The sequence below is a fragment of the Camponotus vicinus genome, unplaced genomic scaffold (assembly GCF_025532165.1).
Source record: "Camponotus vicinus isolate PSW18456_S1 unplaced genomic scaffold, iyCamVici1.0 SCAF_3, whole genome shotgun sequence".
NCBI lineage: Eukaryota > Metazoa > Arthropoda > Insecta > Hymenoptera > Formicidae > Camponotus > Camponotus vicinus.
Window position 1 is genome coordinate 24,408,345 of NW_028141967.1, and position 23,473 is coordinate 24,431,817.

General features: G+C 31.2%; 3 protein-coding genes and 1 pseudogene across 11 annotated transcripts in view; 1 reads left to right on the forward strand and 3 right to left on the reverse strand.

The window, feature by feature from the left end:
• Dh31-r (Diuretic hormone 31 Receptor) overlaps positions 1-23,473 on the forward strand; it is a 151,750-nt gene that overhangs the window by 30,221 nt on the left and 98,056 nt on the right. For 6 of the 7 annotated variants that reach the window (XM_083092979.1, XM_083092980.1, XM_083092981.1 and 3 more), the window contains one exon: positions 16,987-17,097. In XM_083092979.1, coding sequence (XP_082949105.1) covers positions 16,987-17,097 — 111 coding nt within the window. Of the gene's footprint in view, positions 1-16,986; positions 17,098-21,460; positions 22,739-23,473 lie in introns of those variants that run through there. The other variant, XM_083092986.1, reaches the window with a different exon arrangement.
• On the reverse strand, positions 29-7,068 carry LOC145967898 (UDP-glucosyltransferase 2-like). Its single transcript, XM_083092978.1, has 6 exons — positions 6,921-7,068; positions 5,765-6,286; positions 3,312-3,728; positions 2,422-2,653; positions 1,562-1,790; positions 29-671 (listed from the first exon to the last, which is right to left on the reverse strand). Exons 2-6 carry the CDS (start codon positions 6,164-6,166, stop codon positions 380-382), a joined length of 1,572 nt encoding a protein of 523 aa, XP_082949104.1. The 5' UTR covers positions 6,167-6,286; positions 6,921-7,068; the 3' UTR covers positions 29-379.
• On the reverse strand, positions 7,467-22,622 carry LOC145967885 (UDP-glucosyltransferase 2-like). Of its 2 annotated transcripts, XM_083092942.1 has the most exons (5): positions 21,686-22,622; positions 10,480-10,897; positions 9,588-9,818; positions 8,743-8,971; positions 7,467-7,860 (listed from the first exon to the last, which is right to left on the reverse strand). In XM_083092942.1, exons 1-5 carry the CDS (start codon positions 22,034-22,036, stop codon positions 7,728-7,730), a joined length of 1,362 nt encoding a protein of 453 aa, XP_082949068.1. In that variant the 5' UTR covers positions 22,037-22,622; the 3' UTR covers positions 7,467-7,727. The 2 variants fall into 2 exon arrangements, with proteins under 2 accessions (XP_082949068.1, XP_082949067.1); XM_083092941.1 differs by lacking the exons at positions 7,467-7,860; positions 8,743-8,971; positions 9,588-9,818; positions 10,480-10,897 and adding an exon at positions 18,007-21,372 and having other exon boundaries at positions 21,490-22,608.
• On the reverse strand, positions 10,910-16,145 carry LOC145967911 (UDP-glucosyltransferase 2-like; annotated as a pseudogene). The gene is made up of 2 exons (XR_014437602.1): positions 15,829-16,145; positions 10,910-14,755 (listed from the first exon to the last, which is right to left on the reverse strand). The product of XR_014437602.1 is annotated as a UDP-glucosyltransferase 2-like (transcript).

Consider the following 23,473-nt stretch of genomic DNA (forward strand, 5'->3'; position numbering starts at 1 on the left):
ATCTCATAACGAGAACTTTTGGAAGATATTAGAATACAATCTTCATTTTATTTTTTATCTAACATTCTTGATAATATAATTTTTGTTTAATAAATTTATTCATATATTACTCGTATCTGGACAACTTCCAAAATTCATAAAAACTAAATAAAGCAAATTATATATACATAATTAGCAAATTGCCCAATTATTACAATTTAAATTTTTTTAAAATAGTCCTTTTGAAATATTAATTTATGATTTTAATTTTGTTCATCATAGTAAAAACGCTATTATCATTAAATAACAATAATTCCAATTTAATTACTCGTAGAATAATCGCAGAATAAGATAAAAAAATAAAATAACACACTTATACAGTTCGTGTCGCAATGTTTCTTCACTTGTTCTTCTTGAATTTAATCGCTGCGCTGTCCTTCCTTGCGGGTGATCCAAATAAAAGATTCTTCAATTTTCGTAGAACAAACAGCACGATACAAAGTACTATAATAATCACGGCAATTATAAAGGCATAAACGTCCAGTAGGTTCAGTTGCCACCAATAGAGATCAATCGCTGGTGATTGAAGCACATTTCCGTATTTCCCGATGTACTCTATCCAAAATATGGACGTGTTCAAGGCGCTCATCGGTCGATCGACAAACAGTTTTGACAGTTTCTGTACATTTTCGCTGAAAGGTGCAAGAAAGAGAAAGGCACTCATTAAATATTGATATAGCAAGATCGATGTCGCTAAAAGCAATTATGGCAGGAAACTCGAAATCGTGCAATCGTACAATATTTGTTAGTCGCATTACAAAGATTTCCATTCATCGCGAGATTTCGCTTTAATCTCGAAAAAAATGCACGATTCATTTTTCATATAAAATTCTCATCTTTTATCCTTCTTGTTCTGCCCAGTTGTAGTGTTTGTCCTTCAACACAAGACATATTTCATATCGATACGAATGAAACGAGAATTTTAAGGCACGTATCGATTGACTAGAATTCAACTTGCGATATGCATTCGAGGATTGAGGAAGCTTTGTCACATTAGAGAGCACACGCTCTACTTATTCCTTATATGCAATAGATTCCAGATCGAAATGCATCAGCTAATAAAATTTAACTCTAAGTAAACTTCCTCTTCTTAAATAAAATTATTTTATTCTTGAAAAAAAAATAAACCAACAGCAATCAAGTTATCAAAAGCAAAATGCTAAAATAATTGATTAAACAAAGATTAATAATAAATAAAGTGAAATATAATAAATAAAGAAATGAAAAAGTAAACAGAATTAAAAAATATAAAAATATTTGAGAAAATTTAATTATATAAATATGTAATCAAAGCTTTACATATATGTATGTATCATTATAATATATTTAATAATTATATAAAAATAATATTTTGTGCAACTTTTGAAATATCAGTTATTCTAGTTAACGAGAAATACTTTTTGTGTTTGCGGTTTCCACATGATCAATGTTATCATTTCATTAATTTCGATTGAATACGATTATGATTGATAGATAATTTGCTTAAGGTCTGACGTTTATAGTACATACTTTGAGCACTTACTAATAAGAGGGATCCTTTAAGATTTTATTCAATGCCGAAGTTAATTTCTCCTCGGTAATATCGTAGATTGATTCGATTTCCACAGCCACCTTCTTGTTGACGTAATTTTGAACATTGATGTGCTGATCGCCGAAAAGGGGAATACCTATCATAGGAACTCCACAATATATCGCTTCTTGTGTTCCTAAGCCGCCGCCGTGCGTAATGAAACCACGTATGTTTTTGTGTTCTGCGAAATTCATATATTATTTTTTTATCCTTTTATATTGCGCAATTATTTTTGGATGCGTTCAACCAATGCCCAGTGGATAAAACTAATTATGTAAATTTTTTAATTTAAAACCTAAAAGAATCTTTTCATATAAATAAATAAAGGATCGACTTTTTAAAAACTTCCTATTTTCCAAAAAACATATTGTATGTAATTTCGAATATTTAAATATTTCAGAATTTGATTTGATAGTATGTAACTCTTTTCCTTAAATATTAATTTTCAAAATCCTTTTTCTAGAACATGATAAAAATATTTTATCTTTTAACTGAGTATTTTTCATTTAATATTAATGATTAAAACTTTGCAATCTCTCTGTTTTTTTGTTTTGTTTTTCTTTTAATTAAAAACTCTTATAAATGTATTAGAAAAGTGAGTTATAAATTACAAAATTTTTATTACGAAAAAATTTGATCGGAAAATAATTTTTTTAGATAGATTGCTCAATTTCTATGTAAATGATATTATAGTGTGCAAAGACCGTGAATTTTTATCGAGAGTGACTCCAATGACAACTAAGAAACAAATATAATTTATCATAGTAACGCATAGTGATCTAGTAATAATTGACCTAGCAATAATTATTTACTTAGAACGGAGATCTGCGGAAACCAAGATTGCGTCATGACATTCTTCGGTAATCCTGGCAACAAATCTTCTTTCTTCGCGACCTTCATCAGCACGCGAACTGGCGCGATCTTCTCGAAAGATCCATAGAATTGTTCTATCACTTCCTTAGGAAAAGTCTCAATCCTTACCATGGAACCGAACGTAAAGTAAATACAGCCATTCTTGCTTTCGTCCAACCATTTTTGCACTTCCTACAATAAACTTTTTTAGAGCAAGTAGTCTACGACAGATTATCCTAATATTATAAGCACATAATATTTTTATACATATAACATCACGGAATAAGCAAATTTTTAAATTGTTGCTTCCAAAAATGAAATATATTTAAAAAAGTGGACAGATCATAACGAAATTTGCAATGAAACAATATAATTATTTTTTGTGTTTATCATAATTGTTATGCGCATATTTATATACGATTATTGGAAGAAAAAGATTTTGTTTTCAATAAAAATTTTATGACAGAGAAAATACAAAATAGCTCATTCGTTATCACAATGCACAGATCATGTATAAATATTACATTTAATAAAAAATAAGATATATATGTATATTTTATCTTTTAAATACTTTATTTTTGAACATAAAATTTCTTTTTCTTTCTCCTAATTTTTCTAGAATAATTTTACATTATATTTACTTGAACAATAAGTTTCAAATTTTCTTTGTGAAATAATTACTTTATTTATAGTTACTTTTTTATTTTTTATTGGCTTTGAATGAAAAAAGAGGAATAGATAGAATTGCATTAATAATAAAAAAATCTGATCAGATCTCATTATGTGCAGGAAGAACTAACACGCGTTATACGAATAATTTGCGGAAAAAGCAATTTTTATTTTAATATACCGGCGGCAATGGGTCGTCGTCCTTGAGATGAACACCGCCGACCTCGATTACATTAGTGGTCATTGGCCTAATTCCGTGTAACGAGTGATGAGAATTGACCAGATACAAAGCTATGTCGCGGTACAAGTCCTTGATGTGCGACACATCTATATCAAAGTGCTTTTTCACGAATTCCAATTGCGAATTCGTATTATAGTGTATTTGTGCTGAAATATAGTTTGATATAAGAACGTTTCCCAGTCGTTGCGTGAAACTCATGCGTTGGGTGTATGTCGTGAAGAAACCTGGGATGTAAGCGAGATTTAGTGGATTGCCGGACACCTCGTTGAGCCAATCGTGAAAAACGCTAGCCACCGTAGCGACTATGGGAACATTGAGATGACGGCCAAAGGCCAGGTAGCACGGTGTCATGAACATCTGTGAATCGAAACACATTGCAATTTATCGATCGATTAATTATTCACAAACATCTCGCAGTCACACTCGTCGAGTCGCGTGTTCCGCGACCAGAAGACGCGCGATTACGCATGACCATTTAACAATATAATGTACTACGTAGCTCGTGTAGTTGAGCTATACTATTAATAATCGTGTGTAATTCAACTGATGCAACATGATGAAATGTGCCATTTGTAGATAGGAGAAATGAGGTCCCATTATGGCACGCTGCTACTCAAGATAATGAGATAAATAGATGTAACGAACAACATTGTAAAATGGCAAAAGCAAAGACATAAACGTTATATTGTATTAATTATACCCTGAGATATATAACTGAATAACTCTCTCGATACACAAAGATACTGTATTTAAGACGCGTTCACATAATAATCCTGTCCATAAATCTTGTCCTGTCAAATATACAATGATATTTCGGGATTCAAAAGTCCTTGTCGCTAATGATTAAAATCATTAAAGCATGATATAATTTTTGCAATAGAATTTATCAAATTTCCGCATGTAATTACGCGAATACAAATTCAAAAATACAAATGATAGCTTGTTAAGTATTATGTGTTGAATAATTAATTAATATAATTTATCACACTTTCATAAATTATATGCAGCCTCTTTTCATTGATAAAATATTTATTATTTTAAATAGCAAATAAGATATTTATTATTTTAATGATGCAACATGCACTTTCATCGCGGCTTATATTTCAATGTATATCGTGTTCTTACGTCATATTCTAAAATTTGATTTAAGATTAAACACGGTCGATTCATTGTTACGTAAATGTATCATAAAACTTTCAATTCGTGAATTGTGTTAGTTAATGAACTCAGGCGCCGAAAAACCACCGTATAACTGTAAAACCATACGCAAAAAGCGCACATAAGACAAGTTCTGATAATGATCCCGAGTTATCTTGCAGTCGTCAATTTCGGTATAACTTAATTTGATACTTTGATGTAGTACTATTCATTAGTAAGAGAAGTTCATTTGAATTAATGGTTTAATCAGTGACCTTTAAATTATTAATTAATTGTTATTATTAATATTATTGTTGTTGTCATTATTGTCACTATAGTCGTCATTATTATTATTATTATTATTATTATTATTATTATTATTATTATTATTATAGAGATAATGAGACAAAATTTTGTCTGCCGAAGATTATTTCTCTTGTTTATATATATCTAGATTTAATGAAATAATCATTTAGTCCAGGCTTAAATAAAGTAAAGTCTTGAGTAAACGATTACTTGATTAGATTTAACTTTTTTTCTCTCTTTCTTCGTGAGTGATAAAAATGCTACTATTCTGGGTTGTTTGCTATGTAATTTTATTGTTCTAATAACTTATTGACTTTAAATTGTAATTATCTTCTTCTTTCCAACGATTAGTATTTTTTAATAATAATGATATAATTCTTTTTTAAATATTTTTGCGATTAAAAGAATGTGCGTGGAATATTTATAGCGTAAGAATTAAATAAAAAAAGCAAGGAATACGTTGAAAATATATATAATGTTATGAGATACATCTCATTACATTATATAAAATGTTTTATCATTTTTATCAAATCATATTTAAATGAAGTTCTTTTAATAAGTAGAAGGATTAATTGTTTATTAATAAAAATATCAAACAATTTTTGCATCTTAAAGAATCAAGAAAAGAAGTTCTTTGCGAATTAAACTTTTGACGCGAGTCATTAATGGGAGTTTACTCTGTTCATTTAATGTTAAGCAAGTTTTACTGATAGAAAAGTTAGTTATAAAAATATTGAAGAATCTTAGAACTGCAAAGAGCAAAATAATCTGACAATTGAAACGAAAAGCACAAAATCTTGGAAAACTATCAGAGAAGTTTTAATACAGATTCGACCGGTTCAAGAGATAACATCCTACAAAAATACGTAATTTTAAATAATAAAAATTTTCTTATTCATGCAAGAGTGAATAAACATGCACATATTCGAAAGCAGTCTTAATAGTCATACCTCCGTAATAACAATGTCATAAGGAGGATTCTGCGGCGGGTTCTTGATCAGTTCTTGTATCTTCGGGTGATTCATCAGTTGACAAACCTCCATCCCGGCTGTATAAGTTAATGATCCCATCGATACGACGCTGACTGCTTTGATTCTCGTTGCGGTCATATTGTTCATAATAGGCGGCATACTACCCGCCAAGCTGATATCCGTATAATTGGGTATCGGCTTCTTCTGCGGAAAATGCGTGACCACGTCAACTTGATGGCCGCGTTTCGCTAAGCCTTTCATCAATTCCTCTTGCATGATCCAGTGACTCCTACCGTTTGACGGAAATATTCCGAGGATCCGGTAACCATCAACAACTTGATCGCAGGTCAGAATCGCGAGAAGAATCGATAGTAGCTTCATGTTGATTTGATAGTCACCGCTTCTGCGTTTAATACTTATTATATCCAATTTATTCGACTTATATAACTTTGATTCATGTAAGAAGTAGCTAGCAAATTGCAAAGATGAATTGCATTATCTCTGAAATACATCAATCAATGTTACAAATAAAATGACACATCGTTTTTTGTGTAGAGATAAAATTTCATGGATTGCATTTGAAATAATATCTCGAACATTATAATCTGCACGATAGATTAATAATATATGGTGACTAAAATTTCCACTCGATTGTGTATATGAAATGATAACATTGGTGATAAGTGTGATAATGTATAAATCATTCTTGTCTCTCGTATTTTGCTTGTTTTATTATTATAGGACTCATAGATTATTCAAAGCAACACATCTTTTTATTTTAAACATTAAAATTGTCTTCTAGTTTTTCTATGGACGAAGTTGATCGAATAATATCCGGAACAGTCACTTCGTCCTTCAAGTTGTATTTCGAATTTCACAGATTGCTATCAGTACGAATTCTGGGAAATTTCTTATCACGATATAATCAAAGAAATTTGCGAATAGAATTTATATACATTCATTAATTCTTTAACATAAATTTTTCTACCGTAATATAAATAAGAGACTCTTGAAACACAAGTAAGTTTTGTTGTTTTATTTTCTATCCAAAATCCTCTTTTCAAAATTATCAATTTTGGAGACAGAGAACCATATAATAAATTAATCAGATAAAGAAACTGTCAAAATCACTTACTGTTCGATAACACAATAATTGTTTATTAAATTGCATTAATTGAAAGAGGCAACCTAATGCTATTCGATATGTCGCTCATTTTCAGACACACACATCACTCACAGAGACTGACAGTCGTGAACACTGATCATTATTATGTATCTTTTCTCGTGAACACTGAACATTATTATGTATCTTTCCTCGCCAGATAAGATACATCATAATGAAAGGAGTGGTGGTGGTAGAATGATATACCTCCGATATTCCATGCGTGACGGACTTTAATCTTCTGGCGACATCTATCTCATAACGAGAACTTTGCGAAATATCAGAATACAGTCTTCATTTCATTTCTTATCTAACATTCTTGATAATTTTCGTTTAATAAATTTATTCATATATTACTTGTATTTGGACAACTTCCAAAATTTATAAAAACTGAATAACACAAATTATATGTAATAATTAGCAAATTGCCCAATTATTACAATTTAAATTTTTTTTAAATAGTTCTTTCGAAATATTAATTTATGATTTTAATTTTGTTCATCATAGTAAGAAAGTTATTATCATTAAATAAGAATAATTCCAATTTAATCACTCGTAGAGTAATCGCAGAATAAGGTAAAAAAATAAAATAACACACACTTATACAGTTCGTGTCGCAATGTTTCTTCACTTGTTCTTCTTGAATTTAATCGCTGCGCTGTCCTTCCTTGCGGGCGATCCAAATAAAAGATTCTTCAATTTTCGTAGAACAAACAGCACGATACAAAGTACTATAATAATCACGGCAATTATAAAGGCATCCAGTAGGTTCAGTTGCCACTAATAGAGATCAATCGCTGGTGATTGAAGCACATTTCCGTATTTCCCGATGTACTCTATCCAAAATATGGACGTGTTCAAGGCGCTCATCGGTCGATCGACAAACAGTTTTGACAGTCTCTGTACATTTTCGCTGAAAGGTGCAAGAACGAGAAAGGCATTCATTAAACATCGATATAGCAAGATGTCGCTGAAAGCAATTACGGCAGGAAACTCGAAATCGTGCAATCATACAATATTTGTTAGTTGCATTACAAAGATTTCTATTCATCGCGAGATTTCGCTTTAATCTCAAAAAAATGCACGATTCATTATTCACATTTTTCTCATCTTTTATCCTTCTTGTTCTGCCCAGTTGTAGTGTTTGTCTTTCGACACAAGACGTGTTTCATATTGATACGAATGAAACGAGAATTTTAAGGCACGTATCTATTGACTAGAAATTCATTCGCGATATGCATTCGAGGATTGAGGAAGCTTTATCACATTAGAAAGCGCACGCTTCACTTGTTCCTCATTATATGCAATAGATTGCGGATCGAAATGCATCAGCTAATAAAATTTAACTCTAAGTAAACTTCCTCTTCTTAAATAAAATTATTTTATTCTTGAAAAAAAAATAAACCAACAGCAATCAAGTTATCAAAAGCAAAATGCTAAAATAATTGATTAAACAAAGATTAATAATAAATAAAATGAAATATAATAAATGAAGAAATGAAAAAGTAAACGAAATTATAAAATATAAAAATATATATGAGAAAATTTAATTATATAAATATGTAATCAAAGCTTTACATATATGTATGCATCATTATAATATATTTAATAATTACACAAGAATAATACTTTGTACAACTTTTGAAATATCAGTTATCTAGTTAACGAGAAATACTTTTTGTGTTTGCGGTTTCCACATGATCAATGTTATGATTTCAATAATTTCGATTGAATACGATTATTGATAGATAATTTGCTTAAGGTTCGACGTTTTTAGTACTTTGAGCACACTTACTAATAAGAGGGATCCTTTAAGATTTTATTCAATGCCGAAGTTAATTTCTCCTCGGTAATATCGTAGATTGTTTCGATTTCCACAGCCATCTTCTTGTTGACATAATTTTGAATATTGATGTGCTGATCGCCGAAAAGGGGAATACCTATCATAGGAACTCCACAATATATCGATTCTTGTGTTCCTAAGCCGCCGCCGTGCGTAATGAAACCACGTATGTTTTTGTGTTCTGTGGAATTTATATATTATTATTTTTTTTCCTTTTATATTGCGCAATTATTTTTGGATGCGTTCAACCAATGCCCAGTGGATAAAACTAATTATGTAAATTTTTTAATTTAAAACTTGAAAGAATCTTTTCATATAAATAAATAAAGGATCGACTTTTTTAAAACTTCCTATTTTCCAAAAAACATATGTATGTAATTTCGAATATTTAAATATTTCAGAATTTGATTTGATAGTATGTAACTCTTTTCCTTAAATATTAATTTTCAAAATCCTTTTTCTAGAACATGATACAAATATTTTTTCTTTTAACTAAGTATTTTTCATTTAATATTAATGATTAAAACTTTGCAATCTCTTTCTCTATTTTTGTTAGAAACTCTTATAAATGTACTAGAAAACTGAGATTATAAATTACAAAATTTTTATTACGAGAAAATTTGGTCGAAAAATAATTTTTCTAGTAAGATTACTGTTTCTATGTAAGTGCTATTATAGTGTGCAAAGGCCGTGGATTTTTAACGCAAATGATTCCAATGATAATTACTAGGAAACAAATATAGCTTATTATAGTGATGCATAGTGACCTGGCAATTGACCTAACAATAATTACTTACTTAGAACGGAGATCTGCGGAAACCAAGATTGCGTCATGACATTCTTCGGTAATCCTGGCAACAAATCTTCTTTCTTCGCGACCTTCATCAGCACGCGAACTGGCGCGATCTTCTCGAAAGATGCATAGAATTGTTCTATCACTTCCTTAGGAAAAGTCTCAATCCTTACCATGGAACCGAACGTAAAGTAAATACAGCCATTCTTGCTTTCGTCCAACCATTTTTGCACTTTTTACAATAAACTTTTTTAGAGCAAGTAGTCTACGACAGATTATCCTAATATTTTAAGCACATAATATTTTTATACATATAACATCACGGAATAAGCAAATTTTTAAATTGTTGCTTCCAAAAATGAAATATATTTAAAAAAGTGGACAGATCACTAAATAACGAAATTTACAATGAAACAATATAATTATTTTTTGTGTTTATCATAACTGTTATGCGCATATTTATATACGATTATTGCAAGAAAAAGATTTCGTTTTCAATAAAAATTTTATGTCAGAGAAAATACAAACTAGCTCATTCGTTATCACAATGCACAGATCATGTATAAATATTACATTTAATAAAAAATAAGATATATATGTATATTTTATCTTTTAAATGTTTTATTTTTGAACATAAAATTTCATTTTCTTTCTCCTAATTTTTCTAGAATAATTTTACATTATATTTAGTTGAACAATAAGTTTCAAATTTTCTTTGTGAAATAATGATTTTATTTATAGTTACTTTTTTATTCTTTACTGGCTTTGAATGAAGAAATGAATAAATAGAATTGCATTAATAATAAAAGAATCTCATCAGATCTCATTATGTGCAGGAAGAACTAACACGCGTTATACGAACAATTTGCGGAAAAAGCAATTTTTATTTTAATATACCGGCGGCAATGGGTCGTCGTCCTTGAAGTGCACACCGCCGACCTCGATTACATTAGTGGTCATTGGCCTAATTCCGTGTAACGAGTGATGAGTATTGACCAGATAGAAAGCTATGTCGCGGTACAAGTCCTTGATGTGCGACACATGTATATCAAAGTGCTTTTTCACGAATTCCAATTGCGAATTCGTATTATAGTGTATTTGTGCTGAGATGTAGTTTGATAAAAGAACGTTTTCCAGTCGTTGCGTGACACTCATGCGTTGGGTGTATGTCGAGAACAAGCTTGGAATGTAAGCGAGATTAAGTGGATTGCCAGACACCTCGTTGAGCCAATCGTGAAAAACGCTAGCCACCGTAGCGACTACGGGAACATTGAGATGACGACCGAAGGCCAGGTAGCACGGTATTATGTACATCTGTGAATCGAAACACATTGCAATTTATCGATCGATTAATTATTCACAAACATCTCGCAGTCACACTCCTCAAGTCGCGTGTTCCGCGACCAGAAGACGCGCGATTACCCATGACCATTTAACAATATAGTGTACTATGTAGCTCGTATAGTTGAGCTATACTGTATTAATAATCGTGTGTAGTTAAATCAACTGATGCAACATGATGAAATGTGCCATTTATAGAGGGAAGGAACAAAGTCCCATTATGGCACGCTGCTAGTCAATATAATGAGATAAATAGATGTAACGAACAACATTGTAAAATAGCAAAAGACGTAAACGTTATATTTTGTATTAATTATACCTTGAAAAATAACTCTCTCGATACATAAAGATACTGTATTTAAGACGCGTTCACATAATAATCCTGTCCATAAATCTTGTCCTATCAAATATAATGATATTTCGGGATTCAAAATTTCTTGTCGCTAATGATTAAAATCATTAACGTATGATATAATTTTTGCAATAGAATTTATCAAATTTCCGGATGTAATTACGCGAATACAAATTCAAAAATACAAATAATAGCTTGTTAAATATCATATGTTGAATGAAGCAAATTCAATGACGCAAGTATCATACAAGTATCATACAATTTGTATCGAGATTTAAATATTTTTCGTTTTATTACATCGATCACGGTAATTTTATGTATCATTACATATAATTGTAGTTGCATTTTCTGCTTTGTTTCATTCTCGAATCTTTTACATGAATGTGTAATCATATTTTAAACGCGCGCGTAGAAATTAAGACGGTACAGCAAGAAAAATAAATAACCTTACTTTTATAAGAGCTATACTATTTTCGTCACCATGATCCTTATTTTACGATTTGCCAAGTTAATATAAATACAAATACATAAATACATTAAATGATAATGTAAATTAGCTAATTATAATTTCTATTTTATGATTTGTTACATTAATTTAATATTGAATCAATTAATATGATTTATAATTAATTTATAATTAATTAATATAATTTATCACACTTTCATAAATTATATGCAGCCTCTTTTCATTGATAAAATATTTATTATTTTAAATAGCAAAAAAAATATTTATTATTTTAATCATACAACATGCACTTTCATCGCGGCTTATATTTCAATGTGTATCCTGTTCTTACGTCATAATCTAAAATTTGATTTAAGATTAAACACGGTCGATTCATTATTACGCAAATGTATCATAAAACAATTCGTGAATTATGTTAGTTAAACACCGAAAAACCGTATAACTGTAAAACCATACGCAAAAAGTGCACAGTCATAAGACAAGTTCTGATAATAATCCCGAGTTATCTTGCAATCGTCAATTTCGGTATAACTTAATTCGGTACTTTGATGTTCATTAGCAAGAGACCACTTGAATTAATGATTTAATCATTGACCTTTAAATTATTGTTATTATTAATATTATTGTTGTTGTCATTATAGTCACTATTGTCGTCATTATTATTATTATAAAGATAATGAGACAGGATTTTGTCTGCCGGAGTTTGTTTCTCTTGTTTATATATATCTAGATATAATGAAATAATCATTTAATCCAGGCTTAAATAAAGTAAAGTCTTGAATAAACGATTACTTGATTAGATTTAACTTTTTTTCTCTCTTTCTTCATGCGTGATAAAAGTGCTGCTATTTTGAGTTGTTTGCTATGTAATTTTATTGTTCTAATAACTTATTGACTTTAAATTGTAATCTTCTTCTTTCCAACGATTAGTATTTTTTAATAATAATGATATAATTCTTTTTTAAATATTTTTGCGATTAAAAAAGTGTGCGTAGAATATTTATAGCGTAAGAATTAAATAAAAAAAGCAAGGAATACGTTGAAAATATATATAATGTTATGAGATACATCTCATTACATTATATAAAGTGTTTTATCATTTTTATCAAATCATATTTAAATGAAGTTCTTTTAATAAGTAGAAGGATTAATTGTTTATTAATAAAAATATCAAACAATTTTTGCATCTTAAAGAATCAAGAAAAGAAGTTCTTTGCGAATTAAACTTTTGACGCGAGTCATTAATGGGAGTTTACTCTGTTCATTTAATGTTAAGCAAGTTTTACTGATAGAAAAGTTAGTTATAAAAATATTGAAGAATCTTAGTACTGCAAAGAGCAAAATAATCTGACAATTGAAACGAAAAGCACAAAATCTTGGAAAACTATCAGAGAAGTTTTAATACAGATTCGACCGGTTCAAAAGATAATCCTATCCTAATACATCCTATAAAATACGTAATTTTAAATAATAAAAATTTTCTGGTCACATTTATACAAGAGTAAATAAACATGCACATATTCGAAAGCAGTCTTAATAGTCATACCTCCGTAATAACAATGTCATAAGGAGGTTTCTGCGGCGGGTTCTTAATCAGTTCTTGTATCTTCGTGTGATCAGTTGACAAACCTCCATCCCGGCTGTATAAGTTAATGATCCCATCGATACAATGCTGTTTGTTTAGACTCTCGTTGCGGTAAGATTGTTCATAATAGGCAGCTTACTATCCGCCAAGCTGATATCTGTATAATTGGGTATCGGATTCTTTTGCGGAAAATGCGTGACCACGTCAACTTGATGGCCGCGTTTCGCTAAGCCTTTCATCAATTCCTCTTGCATGATCCAGTGACCCCGTTTGACGGAAATATTCTAAGGATCCGGTAACCATCAACAACTTGATCGCAGGTCAGAATCGCGAGAAGAATCGATAGTTTCTTCATGTTGATTTAATAGTCACCGCTTCTGTGTTTAAGACTTATTATATCCAACTTATTCGACTTATATAACTTTGATTCATGTAAGAAGTAACTAGCCAATTGTTAATTGCAAAGATGAATTGCACTATCTCTGAAATACATCAATCAATGTTACAAATAAAATGACACATCGTTTTTTGTGTAGAGATAAAATTTCATGGATTGTATTTGAAATAATATTTCGAACATTATAATCTGAACGATTAATAATATATGGTGACCAAAATTTCCACTTGATTGTGTATAGGAAATGATAACATTGGTGATAAGTGTGATAATGTATAAATCATTCTTGTCTCTCGTATTTTGCTTGTTTTATTATTATAGGACTCATAGATTATTCAAAGCAACACATCTTTTTATTTTAAACATTAAAATTGTCTTGTAGTTTTTTCTATGGACGAAGTTGATCGAATAATATCCGCAACAGTCACTTCGTCCTTCAAGTTGTATTTCGTATTTCACAGATTGCTATCAGTATGAAATCCGAGAAATTTGTCATCACGACATAATCAAAGAAATTTGTAAATAGAATTTATATACTTTTATTGATTTTTGAAGATAAATTTTTCTATCGTAATATGAATAAATTAGAGATTTTTAAAACACAATGATGTTAAGTTTTGTGCTTGAATTTTTAATAAGTACACATTTTTCTATTTTTTTTTTCTATCTTCACAATTCTCTTTTCAAAATTATTAATTTTGGACAGAGAGCAGAGCCATATAATAAATTAATCAGATATAGAAACTGTCAAAATCACTTACTGTTCGATAACACAATAATTGTTTATTAAATTGCATTAATTGAAAGAGGCAACCTAATGCGATTCGAGATGTCGCTTATTGTCAGACATACACATCGTCCACAGAGAGTATCACAACTGTATTGACAGTCGTGAACACTGATGGTTTTCTCGCCAGGAAAGATACATCATAATCAAAGAAACTAGTAGCGATGGCAGAATGATACGCCTCCATCGGCGTTCCATGTGATAGACTTTAACCTTCTGTCGAAATCCATCTGATAACAAGTACCTTCAAAATATCATTCACATATTACTTGTATTTGGATACAATTTTTTAAATTAATGAAAATTAAATAAAACAAATTATGTATATATAATTAATGAATAGCCGAATTATCATAATTTAAATTTTTTTAAATAGTCTCCTTAATATCTAATCTTTTCAAAATATTAATTTATGATTTTAATTTTGTTATATTATAGTAAGAAGACTATTATGATGAAATGAGAATAATCCTTCCAATTTAATCACTTGTATATTTCCAATTCTTCAAGTTATCATGTTATCCAAATTATATTCACATAAGAGTGATATTAAGAAATATGTTACATATCAAATATTGTATACATTAAATATTATAATTAAATATGTAATTTTTCTATATTAATTTTAGAAAGCTCTACTTTCAAACTAATAGATCTCGATATTTTTATCTTTCACTAGAGTTTTCATACGAAAAAATTCATTGGAAAAAATTCACCATTCCCACACAAGTATTTTTTATGCACAGATGTACATAAGCACACAAATATGATGTAAAATAAACTCGGGATTGACGGAATCTCAATGTGCACTTTACAGCTACCTACATTTTATGGCTACATAAAAGTGAAATTTTTAGAATTTTCTTCTTTTTACGCTCGCAAGTATTATAAAAGAAATATGATTACGATGATATTTTCCGAGATTTTCTTTTTAACAATTTTATCTTTGATTCGGCAAAAATTAGGTAACAGGATTAGCCAGAAATTTTTTTACTTTTTAGTTTTAAAAATAATTAAATATTATACTAAAATTTTGGAGTAAAATCCGTTTGAAATGTAAATTTAAAAAAAAAAGTTTCATTATTTGCATACCTTATTAAAATTTACTGTGTTGCAGAAAAACTAAAGATTTCAAAAAGCTATTTTTCTATTTTAAACTTTTCAAGACTTTCTGTTCAAAACATTTTTCGTGAGTTCGATGCAGTGAATTTAAGGCAGTCTCTTTGATCGTATCTAAAAGCGATTCTATCAGTCACGGAGGTTTACGAGTTTTCAAATGTATGTATTTCGAAATAGTCTCTGACATGAGATACTCACCAAAGCAAGATCTATTTCATGTACGTAAATGCACAATATTTTATACGGATATATGAATGTTCATGTGACGAATACAGATGAGCGAAATTTTTATGACGGAAACGGACACACAAACGTTAGTCTCGGAAAATTTGCTTTCGTTATTTCCGCAACATTAACTTTGCAAATTGTGCGGTTACTTTGCTCCTCGTGGAACTCGAGGGGAAAATTTTCCATGTGGATGTTACAGATGTTCTCTCAGTGCGATCCCACTGAATCGGTATTATGCCCCTCTCTCAGGCTAGTTACACGAGGGAGGAAAGAAAGTGATGTATTTTCAATAAAAGTTGGCGAAATTGCGAGAGATCTCGAATGAAATCCGTGTTATGAGCGTTTCTTCGAAGCTTGAATCTTGCGAGCAAATGCGAACTTTTCCCAAGCTTGCAACCACGGTATCCTGATGGTATCCCTTAAACGTGATTTTGCATTAATGCAACAAGCGGTAAGAAAGTTAGTTCATCTTTTATACATGACCTTATATAACTTCTTTGAATATTTATACAAAATATTTATATTTATATTTATTCTTAATATATCATGCTATGGCATTATGTAGATGATAAAAAGAAGTCAATTATGAAATCTTTCAATTATGATTTACATATATCTAATATTCCGGATCTGTCAAATATTAATGATTGTTTCTTCGACAAATTTGATTATTGTTTTCCGTCTATTTTATGACACTTCATGTACCTTAAAATTTCACGATTTAATAATTACACGCATCAATTTGTAAAACAATACAAATATAAACTCAAACAAGCAAAGTTAAATTTATTTTGCTCATCGATATATGAAGATTGTATGTATCACGTGAGTGACATATCTGTTTCGGAACACGTATTTCTAATTCTCTAGTAATCTTAATAAGTAATATATCACGCTTCGTATCTTTATGAGTGTCGTAAAAAACCCACGGGAAGATTTATTCAATTTGTCCTAGCCAACTAGCACTATGATATTTTCTTCGCGATGTCGTTATATTATTCCTCGCAATTTCTTATATACATATATAAATATTGAGATTTAATCACGACGCGTTGTAGCAAATCCCTTTTACGACGTTATCAATCCATTATCCCATTGTACAATGACTTATTCGAATTTCTATTTCAGAACCGTACTGTCGATTCACGTTCGATGGGTGGTCCTGTTGGCCGAATACTAAAGCGGGATCAACCGTATATGCACCCTGCCCGTCCTTCATCACCGGCTTCGATACATCGCGTAAGTACACGCTAATATCTACCCGCGATTTCAAATTAATAACTGTCACTTTTCGCAAAATATTGCCGGCAAAAAAATGATTAATCGTTTATGAATTATTTAAACGAGTTACATTTGCAAATCCTGTGCGTTTCGGGGAAATATAAATATAAGTTATATAGACTAAAAATAAAAATAGAAAACCATGACCTTTATACATTTTTCCGAGAAGATTAAATCACATCTCTCGACGCGTCAAATCTTATATTTTTATCTCTCCACTCTTTTTTCTCGTTTTTATAATGATGTATTAAAAATTTATTCAAAATTGGTATTAAAAATTTATCATATTTTTATAAATGTGATGTTTTCATAATAATTTCATACTTTTATCATTAGAAAAATATATATTATCAGTTCACTTACTCGATGATATCGAATTATATATTTCCATTTGACCTTGTTGAATACTCGTTTCGCACAATCTACAATGTACGAAGTAGAATTTGCAATATTTGCAATAAATTTCTCTGTTTACGTATATTTATCTATACATTAGTGAATGTTTAGCATTTCGACTCGATGTATTATTTACGTTGATGTTAACAGAGATGCAAATGTTTGAATTACTTTGAAATTAGTTATAAAATTTACACTCAAAAGTACTTTTAAGAATAATAAAATTTTTTATTATTTACTATTGTTTCAATATTTTAATTGTGTATTGTATAAAAGATGTTAGTTTTTGAGGAAAGGTACTAGTGGATTAATAAATGAAAAGAAAAATATGCCGCAAAGAATGCATCTATTATCTACACGATTACTTAAATGCTTGTTCACTTTAATAATTGATATGACGTTTTAATGCATATTAATAAAAAATATGAAATAAAGAAATGCATGCTGTGCAATGGCATATTTACATTTAAATGATATGAAAAAAAATATCTTTATTACATACATTGCATCGTCGCGCTTTTTTTCATATATAAAAAACGTTGTGAAAACATATATCGCTATTTTTTCTGTTTTATATAATAAAATTAATTATCAACTCATTTGCTTTATTCGCGACTTATCTCTAAAAAAAAATTATCCATTAAAAACTTTAAACTTTAAACATCCCGAAATAGAGAAAAAAACATTTCTTCTAAAATGTATTTATGATTAATGTGTATATGCGTTTATATTGAAGAGAAAAATTTTGCGCAGGAACAATTTAATATAAAAATGCATGCAATCAAATTATCAATTATATAATAAAGGGTATCACTATTTATTTTTACAAAATACTATCGTGGAACCAATCACGTAAAATTCATTCGATACATTCAATATTCTGTTCGTTCGATCGATTTAATCGGATTTAATCGGATATAACACTTTGAAAGTCCAACATATTTAAATGATCATTTAAAACGCTAGTGATAGCAGGATTTTCCATTTCTCGGAACTTTGTGATGAGTTCATCGTATCTTATCCCAAGATTCTTCAGAGTCACTGGCGATAACATTACCGCAGCCATGAAACAGGAATGTATGTTATCAGCTTTAACAAGGCCTTCTATAATATTAAGCTTAAGTTCTTCCAAGTTGTTGTGATCTTTAAATACGCGATTCAGAAAGTGATCGAGAATCTTGGCCATGAACTGCACTAATACCGACGAGAAAATCTTGACCAATTTTAATACGTATTGACCGATGTACAGACCGAAACATTTATTGGTTGAAATACATTCTTGAAGTTTTTTCGCATACGTTAACAGCAAATAAGACCTCGCGTCCTGCGTGGGTATCAAGATGGATGAATATAACTTGAGCATATCATCGATGAATTGCGTATTGGTAGATTTATTTAGGCAAAATCTTTTGACATAGACAATGACGAAATCTTCCACAAATAGATGCACGGCGTTATTGTACGGATAGAAACGTAATTTTATAGGATGAGTCTTGTTCCAGTGTATTTTTACTATGGAATAGAAAGTATCGATGAATTTCTTGCTACGATCTTTAAATTTATCCTCGTTCTCTGGGAAAAGATATAACATTGAGAAATTTCTTGCAGCCTTAGATAAATCAGCGTTGATGTCAAATAAATATTTCGTTATTATATTTTGGGCGAATTTATCGGATAGGATATTGCAAACAGGCACGGTTATTTCTTGAAGAAAACTGATTAAGTATTTATTCGTCCCCTCGGCATTTGATTTTAATTCAAAATCATTTATCGTTTCGAGCCATGTTTCAAAGTATTTCTCGACGTATTGATCAGGAATGCTGGGAAAAAGTTTGATTTGCAAAAGCAATGGTTCATCTTTGATTTGCATCGTGTGTATAACTGAGCAATATAGAAACCAATTGTCTGGATTTGGTTCCGCGCAGAAGAGTTTCTGTACCATGTTGAATATAATTTCTCGTATCGAATGATGACTCTCGGTGTTCCACATCTGTTGCAGAAACGCGGTAAGCTCGTTCATGGGAGCTATTTGATACATCAACCTGACCCCGTGCTTTCGCGCGCCAACGCGCATATCATACAAATTGTGCGCGAATAACAACACTTTTGGCAAACAAGATCGTCTGCTCACATTTGTCAGTGCCCTCAGTGCTATCGATAAGTAATCTCCTTCGCATAATTTCGCTACCAGTTTGAGAGGTACTGGCGGATTGGAAAGTCTCATGATGAATGGCAAATGACGCACGAGTTTATAATTTTCTCTAGATTCCGAATGGGTGGCATCAATCGTTGTTTTCGCAGGTATGAGGGATTCCACTATTTTTGTCAGCGTATTACCATGAAGTAGTATTGCCAAGATAGTCAAGATAGGCAAGATATCGTTTGTGTCAACAAACATAAAGTATTGTTCGTCTTTTATCTCACGCAAAAAAGACATGCAACGCTCAACAAACTTAATGGGTATGTCCTGGTACCAGCGCGTGGCTCTGATAAAACGTTGCACTTCATTACTGTAATGTTTCTTCTTGCAATTCGCAAAATATCGTTTCCAATTATTCAGTATATCTTCTGGATTTTGCTTCAATACAGCGAGCGCTTCGTCTGACGTTACATCCGCGATGATTCCTGTCGAGCTGATGCTGCAATACAATTCCGGTTCTTCCTTCTTCAACATCCTCATAACCATGTCCTTAGATATTTCATCGGCTCGTATTAGTTGTATAGTATCCAATATCCAAGGATAGTCTTTAACCCTCATAAGCTCTATCTTGATGTGTGATTTTTTGCATATGTTGTTGAACTCATACATTGCTATGACGAAACGGCACAAAGTGTGATACTGATTATTTATATACTCATGTTTTTTGAAAAATGTTTCTTGTATAATATTTGCGAAAATTACAAGGCATTTCCTGTTGTACTGCGGATGTTCCTTGAATATATTAAAGTTTATGGACCATCGATTATTATTTGTATCTATCAACATGCGAATCAAATCGTCAATTGGCATATCGTGAATAAGTCTGAAATGTATCATAGCCTTAGCTATTTCTTCCGTTATATATCCGTTTTTTACATGAAACAATTGTACGATATCGAACAGAAGAGAATTTTGTTTTGCATTTAAATGAGGTATATCATGGATCATCAAAAATTGCTCCATTATTCGTTCGAATATCCAACGTTCCTCGTTTTTGTGTCTGTTTTTGAAGTATATTAAGGTATCAATTAACGCATCGTCATCCTCGTTGACTTTGCAAGCGTAAAACATTTGACAAATGAGATTAGCTCGATTTAGATCAAAGGAAGTTTTATTTATTTTTTCCTTAATAATCGGTATCGCTTCGTTAATAGGTAAATAACAGATCCATGCTTTCTCATAGTCCATTGTATCGTTAAATTGTGTTTCTTCCAATTTCTCTTTCTCGAGCATAATTCTGGCTTGCTTAATTCGTTCTTCGGCAGGTAATATTTGCAACAACGCGGGCGTTATATTTTTGTCTTCGTCGAGAAGTTCAGTATTATATTTTGCCATGTAACATTCACGAAGCAGATCGTATCTTTTATTTTTTGGATAATACTGTAAATATTTGAGAATTTTATCCGTTTCAAAACAAGAACTTTTCACGGGCAATAGACCTTCAAATATACTTTCCATGATTTCTTCGTTGATCTTCTTGAGCGGTAAGATATTGATGTATAAATACGGTTTTTTATTCAAGTATTGCTGTCCTTTTTTCAAGAATATTTCGGTGCATGTGTTGCTCAAAGTAAATTTTGGTGGATTCCTTTCATGCATCTCGAACAGTTCTGCGAAAGCTTCCAGTCGCTTTTTCACTAATTTAGGCAGTAAAGACTTGTATTTATTAATATCTAACGGGAAAGGAGCGCGTTCGGTCGCCTTTACGGGTTTCAATAGTTTAAGATAGCGCACGATAAGATCAGGATTCTTACGGAAAAACTTTTTAGCAGTTCCAACTGGCAGCACGAATTTCCGCTGCTGGATCGTTCTATAAACGAATTCCTCGTCGCAAGCCAAGATCAATGGATATGCGTTAGAAAAACCGTAAATAGACGTTACCTTCGTGAATAATTGTTTCGCTAATTCCGGATCAGTTAATCTATTTGCGAGAGTATTTATGATACGTACCCTCGTATTCATTGAGACATGAGGAAGGATATATTCGCAGAAGTAATGGGCATTGACCGTATCCTTGTGACTGCCATCGAAGAACCAGATGGCCTTGAAAGCACGATTCACGATCATCCAATCCTCGGACTTAAGAGCGGTCGTTATATCATCATGCTTCTTCTCCTTGACCGCGATTTCCACCTTCAGTAGAGGCAGCAATTCTTGTGGAAGTTGTTCGGAATCTCCGCTGGCCGAGTTCGAAGTTAATCTTCCGATCCAACTTAGCTTCTCACTGGCAGTATTGCCCGGTACCGCTTGAATCGCGCGCAGATACGGCATTTCCAAGTCACCTTGTATTTCGCACATCATCTTGTATCACTTAACGATCAACAAGCGCGGACGAAAGATATTACTCTGTCTATATCTCGCAAATAACGTTTAATTTCTCGAAGTGTTCTCTAGCCTCTCGCGTTATCCGGTAAAAGCTGTCACCATTTGCTCCGCAGGCGAATACAAATACTTATCTTGTTTATTTCGTTCATATCGGCCGAAGGTCAAATCGATACGTTATTTTCCGATCGATATTTTTGACGTGTCTCTAACGGATTTTGTTCACTCGCGAGATGTGATTACCACAAATTTTGATGCTCGCCGAAACGATATTTCCGAAATGCACGACAAACACGCGAAAGCACGTGGTCCAAGGCGAAGTACGCGACGAAAAGTAGAAGATCGCCGGTCGCGCGAAGGCAACTTTACACGCCCGTATATAATTAATATAAACGTCAACAGGCGATTGCGCAATGTCTCTTAAGTGTTCTTTCCGCACTGGTATCCAGCCCACCTTTCTCCGTTTCTCTCACTCTCGCATGATGATTCACGCAACGATCACTGAACGATATGCGTTCGAAGCTTCCAGAGAACCACGAGTGACCATGAATAATGAGCGTTCTGTAGAAAAGGCGCATGCGTCTCGCGACTCAATATATGTTCTGTTATTCAACGTTAAAGGCAGCGATGCCATCACATCTTCAGGACTGTAGTGCGAAAAATTAGTTGCCCGACTCTCAGGTAATGTGCCACGAGCTATGTTGTTATTTTTCTTTTAATCTACTTTTAGAGATAAACGAAACTTTTGCCACAGCGTAGGAAAATATCTTCATCGTACATGAAGTTAATTTTTTTAATTACATAATATATTAATATATTAATATATTATAATATATTATAATATAATATATTAATATAATATATTAATGCGTATTATTTTATTAATATACATTATATATTTAATTAATATATTTAAAAAAAAAAAAGTTTTGTATAACAATTAATTGATGCCATTTCTTAATTTCGATAGTCTTTGAAGAAAGCAGAGTTTCATGCATAGATTATAAGATACAAAGATAGCTAAACTAAACTACATGAGATTTATTCTAAGCATTGTCAGATGTATTGGGCGCGTTCAGCAAAACAAACCGCTCAGTAGCAATCGAACGTATTTAGCGTTTACCCTTAAAATCAACGAATTACATCGAGTATTGACGAGATGGCAGTTCAACAGTTGTTCTGCTGAACGTACCCAATAATTAATTAACTGTTATGACATTTTAGCTATTCAAATTAATATTTATTGAAACTATTTAAATTTGAATTTGAAATATTTTAAATTTAAATTTAAATTTGAAATTGAACGACACTTCTCAAACTTAATTCGCAAAAAATTTCTTTACACAATAAATTCTAATATAAAGACTAGATATTCTGATATTTCCGCTAAAAGTCACTTTTTAATTTTGTGAGGAA